The 6,000-nt window shown below is 44.2% G+C and overlaps 1 protein-coding gene across 1 annotated transcript; it reads right to left on the reverse strand.

The window, feature by feature from the left end:
- Positions 1–5,375: 5,375 nt before the first annotated feature.
- On the reverse strand, positions 5,376–5,786 carry H3-4 (H3.4 histone, cluster member). Its single transcript, XM_024750695.1, has one exon. The coding sequence runs from the start codon at positions 5,784–5,786 to the stop codon at positions 5,376–5,378; it is 411 nt and encodes a 136-aa protein (XP_024606463.1).
- Between the last annotated feature and the right edge of the window lie 214 nt (positions 5,787–6,000).

The following is a 6,000-nucleotide window of genomic DNA, read 5'->3' on the forward strand; positions in this document are numbered from 1 at the left end:
TTTTATCTGAATGATGACATATTATGCATGCTGTTCTACAACTTGCCTTTTGTTCAACCTGACAGTTTATCAAGACATGTAAGAACTATCTGATTCTTCTTAATGACTTCACAGTTTTCCCTTTTGAAGCTATTAAGGTTGCTTCCAATTAGTTTATCATGAAGGTGATATATTTCTCATCCCAATAACCTGGGGCGTCCAAATAGAGCAGGAATGTCTGGGGCTGATGCAGCATTTTTACAAATACTTCTTGAATATCCCACATCATGCTGGTATGGGGGCAACAGGCAGAGAACTGATGTATAAGGGAAAATACAAATTAAAAATAAGAGGCTTAATTCTGCCCGTTGAAATTAAGGGGACGCTTTTCCCCCACTCCCATCTCCCTTTTGTTTCCTAATTTCTCCCTCTGTCCTTTTCAAATGTATATAAATCTTTTCAGTGGCTAACCTTGTCAGTCTCACATCTCAGGAATGTTTCCCCAAGCACCTGGAAGCCATCTCTGAAATGTAACTGTAGAGGAGGAAAAAACTTTTCCTCTACCCTCTTAGATTCAGTATCTGCAAACATGACAAAAGACAGATTAACAGGGGAAAAGGCACACAAATTCTACTGATGTTAATATTTTTATATGCTTGGGGGCACTCACAGAAAAGTGAAAACCAAGAAATGGTTAGAGTCAGAAGCTTATATACCATTTTACCAAAAGGTGTTAAATTGTGAGAAGGTGAGTAGGAAATGTATGGCAGGTAAGCGTTGTCTAATGAGGTTTGTTTGTGCACTCATCTTGCTGCAACTTTCCATCTTCTTCATGCCCATAAAACTCCCCCAGGGAGGGGCTTTATGGCAGTCCTAATTTCTCAGAAGTTTCTGCTTTTAGTTAGATAAGGGAAGCTCTGAGAAGGTGTCTTTCTGCATCTATTGATTCTCAATTGCCATCAACTCAAAATAATCCACATGCCAAAGTGGCATATTTTGGGGTGGCATATTCTGATCCTCTTCATAATCACATCTCCCAACTTCCCCAGAGGAAATGAGCTTAACTTCAGCTATCACCTGGCTCCAAATTGCAAAATGTGCCTAAAGTATTGAATGGGTTGCATGTACTCGGCTCTGTAAAAGAATGAGACTTCTTTCTGTCTTTGTAGTCTCTTAGGTTGCTGGTGATGTACATCACGTTCTGGTTTTGTGCTTACTGAAGAATAAACTATTTTCTTTCTCTTCTCACTTTAAATTTGTTTTTAATTATATTTCTCCAACAAGTGCAGGCGTGCATGTAGTCAGAGTGGACTCCTAGCACCACCACTGCCCTTCCTTCCATGGGGCCCTTTAGGCACTGGCCACCAGGGCTCGCTGTACTAAAGTTAGAATGCATTTTAAATACTTTATCTTATGTAACTGTGAATCATTAGAGTAAACCAATCCAGTCACCGTATGTCACAATAAGGACAGTGTTATATTTCTTAGGACTCTTGGTTGCAAATGACAAACCCCAATTTGAACTGGGTTAAAAGTGTGGTACATTTATCAAAGGATATCAGGGCTCTCAGCAAGCAGGCCCTCCGGGAACAATGAGATCATAGTCCCTAGCACCAGCCTTCTCTGTCTTTCATCTCCCATCTCTGCTATTTCAGTGCCTGCTGTTTTATTCTGATTTTTTCCACATGACAATAAAAGCTGTGACCAACAGCTCCAGAGTCTCATGATTTTTCAGCTCTATCCACTAGAGCAAGAGTGAAAAAAAAATCTCTTTTGTCCCCAAAGCCAAAAATCCACCACTGGGTGGGAGGGAGGGAAATAACTAATACTAACACTCATTTTAATTGTAATCATTATAATTTATTAGCCAGCTCAGGCTATGTAACAAATACCCCAGACAGGGCAGCTCAAACAACAGACATTTATTGTCTCCCTGTCTTGGAGGCTGGAGGTCTGAGATGCAAGTGTCAGCAGCCCTGGTTTCTCCTGAGGCCTCCTCTCTCCTTGGCATGTAGACAGTAGTTGCTATGGAAAAACACACTTCTGTGTGTTTCCTTTACTCACAATTCTCTAGTTCACCTCTGACACTTCTGATCACTAAATGTTTTTTTGTGTGTGTGTGTGTGTGTGTGTGTGTGTGTGTGTGGGAGGGGGTGTTTCCGCACACCACCAAGCAATCCTCGACACCAGCTAGTGTCCTACAATTCAACTCAATTCTGATGCTATCCACCTGGAGATAGTATCAGACCCCCCCCATAGGTTAAGGGCTTAGTCCTACAAGACTCCTCCCCCTTCAGATGCCAATCAGAAGTCCAAGTTGTCACCTGTACTTCTGACCAACCGATGGAAATTCCCATGACCCCTCCTGGGGTTCAATTAATTTGTTAGAGTTGCTCACAGAACTCAGGAAATCCGTTTACTCACTAGATTACTGGTTTATTATAAAAGATATTAGAGGATACAAATCAACAGCCAGATAAAGAGATACATAGAGGGAGGTCCTGAATGCAGGAGCTTCTGTTCCCACGGAGTTGTGGTGTACCACCCTTCTGGCACGTGTATGAGTTCTTGTTAACCAACCTAGAAAATCTCCAGTAGTACTACAGGGATTATCATGGAGCCTTCATTACATAGGCACAGTTGACTGAATCACTGGCTATTGGTGGTCGAACTCAACCTCCAGCTGCTGTTGCCTTCCTGGAGGTCAAGGGTGGGAATGAAAAGTTCCAAACCTCTAATCACAGGGTTGGTTCCCCTGTGAACCAGCCTTTATCCTTTCCAAAATCACCTCATTAACATAAACTCTGTTGTGATTGAAAGGGGCTTGCTATGAGTAACAAGAGACACCATTATCACTCTAATTACTTAAGAAATTCCAAAGGTTTTAGGATTTCTGTACTAGGAATGGGGAGGAAGACCAAATATATATATTTCTAATTGTAAATCACAATATTACAACTGTCTTCTCCCTGTGTCATCACACGACCCTCTGTATGTCATAATCTCCTCTTCTTTTAAGCGTGCCAGTCACGTGAGATTAGGGCCCAGACCACCCTAGTGACTTCCTTTTAACTTGCTGACCTGAAACACATAAGCTGGTTTTCTTCAGCAAAGATGGGTTTATTCTGGATCAGCAGAGAATTGCAATCCTGGGTCTGCAACTGTGGTGAGCCTTGTGCAAGACGCCCACAAGGTAAGGGAAAGAGAATGAATGCTTTTATAGAGAAAAGGAAGTTGGAAGGGTTATAGTAAAAAAAAAAAAAAAGAAAGAAAACAGAGTCCAAGTCTTTCCATTGCCTGAGTCCTTGCAGGGAAAGAACAGGAGTCTTTCTTTTTCCTGTTGGGCTCTGCTACCATCTCAGGGCATGACAGCTCCCTGTTCTGGTCTCCTAACTCTATTTAATTGAGGTTTCGGTTTATTAATTTTTTACTTTACTCCCTTTTGATCAAGATCTTTCTCTGAAAACACTGCTGATCAAGAGTCAGGTTTTTTAGTTTCAGTGACTTTTTGTCTCAATGTCAGGAAGGACCGTTCCTGGGTCCTTTCTTTCACATTGGAAAGAAAGTGCACAGATTGGAAACCTATTAAGGTCACATTTGAGTAAAAAGGAGGGGTAGGAGGGAGATCTCTCAGGAACTTTTAATCTGAAATCCATATGTTACCAAGATCATAGATATTGGAGATAATCTGCAGTATGTCACCACCAAAGGCTTGGCGACCAACTTCCAACAGGCCTGGTCTGGATATCCTGGAAAAGCTTCAATTCCACATGTCATTCCAGGAAATCTACTTTCGGGTCACCAGGTGATGTGCAGATCCAGTCAGGATTTGATGCTTTCTTTAGGTGTGTCATATGAATTCAAGAGTCCGTTCCTTGCAAGATAAAGACTTCATAAAGCACAAAAAAGGCACAGAGTTCAGGCCTGGGTTTATTTAAAAGGAGTCTAGTATTGAAGGTTAGAACTGACTTCAGAACCAGAACATAGCTGTCCCTGGACACTCTTGGCTTTTAGATGGCCCTTCAAAGACTTGTCACCCATTAACTTACATATACTCTAAAACTTAAAAGATACTAGTTTCAATCTTCAAAAGTTTCGTGTGCACTGGGCTTCCCTGGTGGCGCAGTGGTTAAGAATCCACCTGCCAATGCAGGGGACACGGGTGCAAGCCCTGGTCCAGGAAGATTCCACAGTGCCGCGGAGCAGCTAAGCCTGTGTGCCACAACTACTGAGCCTGCGCTCTAGAGCCCGTGCACTAAAACTACTGAGCCCGCGTGCCTAGAGCCCGTGCTCCACAACAAGAGAAGCCACCACAATAAATGAGAAGCCCGTGCACTGCAATGAAGAGTAGCCCCTGTTCGCTGCAACTACAGAAGGCCTGCGTGCAGCAACGAAGACCCAACACAGCCAAAAGTAATAAATAAAATAAATAAATTTATTAAAAAAAATTTTTTTAAATAAAAAGTTTTGTGTGCACTATTTTAATTGATGAAGATTTTGAATATTAAGTCTACTGGATAACAAACTGGGCTCAAAGAAACTTCAGAAACCCACTCTTGCATACTGACAACATTGAGCTATCACTAAAGCACACTGCATGTTAACTGCTTCTACATACAGACTTCCTTCACTCAGCTTAAGCATCCTGAAAGTGCAGACCAAACAGGGACAGTAGGGAATGGATTTTGTCCCCTTTGTATGACTAGTGACCTGACAGTGCTTCGCTTTTATCAACTTAATAAAGCCTCAGTAAAAGCTTCCAAGCAGCACCAATGTAGGAAAAAAGCAATCTTTACACTCTTTTCCTCAAACCCATGCTCAGGTTGTCTCCAGACAGCTCAACTATTGGGAGCATGGTGAACCTCTGTGGTTGTAGGGTTTCTCAGCAAGTTTAGACTGTTCTATGGGGTTGGAAAACTTGTTACCAAGTGCACACAAAATGATCAGCTATTGTTCTGAAGGTTAACTTGCAAGGGAAAATCTCTTCGTCTTCAAACACTAGGAACTAACCAGTGATTTCATATCAATAAACCCCAATAAGGGGCTTCCCTGGTGGCGCAGTGGTTGAGAGCTGATGCAGGGGACATGGGTTCGTGACCCGGTCTGGGAAGATCCCACATGCTGTGGAGTGGCTAGGCCCGTGAGCCATGGCCGCTAAGCCTGCGCGTCTGGAGCCTGTGATCCGCAACTGGAGAGGCCGCAACAGTGAGAGGCCCGCGTACCGCAAAACAAAAACAAAACCCAATAAGGGACTACGCTGACACACAGCTAGCTAGGCCTCTGGTTTATTGGAGAGAAAAGGCACCCGCTACTTGGTTTGTGCGCAGTGCCCTTTGTGAGCAGGTAGTGGCTCTTAAAATAGCTTTTGGGGTGAGATCAATGGCTGCTTGCGCAGTTTAGGCACATTTTCCGTGGATATGGCGTGCCAGCTGAATATCCTTGGGCATAGTAGTGACACGGTTGGCATGGATGGCACATAGGTTGGTGTCTTCAAAAAGACCCACCAGGTATGCCTCACAGACTTCCTGCAGTGCCCTTACAGCCGAGCTCTGGAAACGCAAGTCCATCTTAAAGTCCTGCGCAATCTCCCGGACCAGGCGCTGGAAGGGTAACTTACCAATCAGAAGTTCTGGGGACTTCCAGTAGTGACGAATCTCGCGCAGTGCTATAGTGCCCGGCCAGCACCTGTGCGGCTTCTTCACGCCCCCCGTGGCTGGCGCGCTCTTCCGAGCTACTTTGGTAGCCAGTTGTTTGCGAGGTGCTTTGCCGCCAATGGACTTCCGCGCCGTCTGCTTTGTTCGTGCCATTTCTCTGCTATCCCGAGAACCCAAGGGGCTGTTACAGCCTCCTCAGTTGCTCCATGAACGCGTAAGTGGCAAGCCTGACTAACGTTTTTTTTTTTTTTTTTTTTTGGAGGGCACGATCCCGTGTGCCCTGCATCCACAGGCGGACTCTCAACCACTGCGCCACCAGGGAAGCCCGAAGACCCCACAGTCAGGTTGGCATCCTGGAGCACGCCAG

Source organism: Neophocaena asiaeorientalis, unplaced genomic scaffold, assembly GCF_003031525.2.
Source record: "Neophocaena asiaeorientalis asiaeorientalis breed wild unplaced genomic scaffold, Neophocaena_asiaeorientalis_V1.1 scaffold742, whole genome shotgun sequence".
Classification (NCBI taxonomy): domain Eukaryota; kingdom Metazoa; phylum Chordata; class Mammalia; order Artiodactyla; family Phocoenidae; genus Neophocaena; species Neophocaena asiaeorientalis.

Coding starts and splice junctions, on each gene's coding strand:
- H3-4 (XM_024750695.1), bottom strand. CDS start 5,786: ATGGCACGAACAAAGCAGACGGCGCGGAAGTCCATTGGCGGCAAAGCA.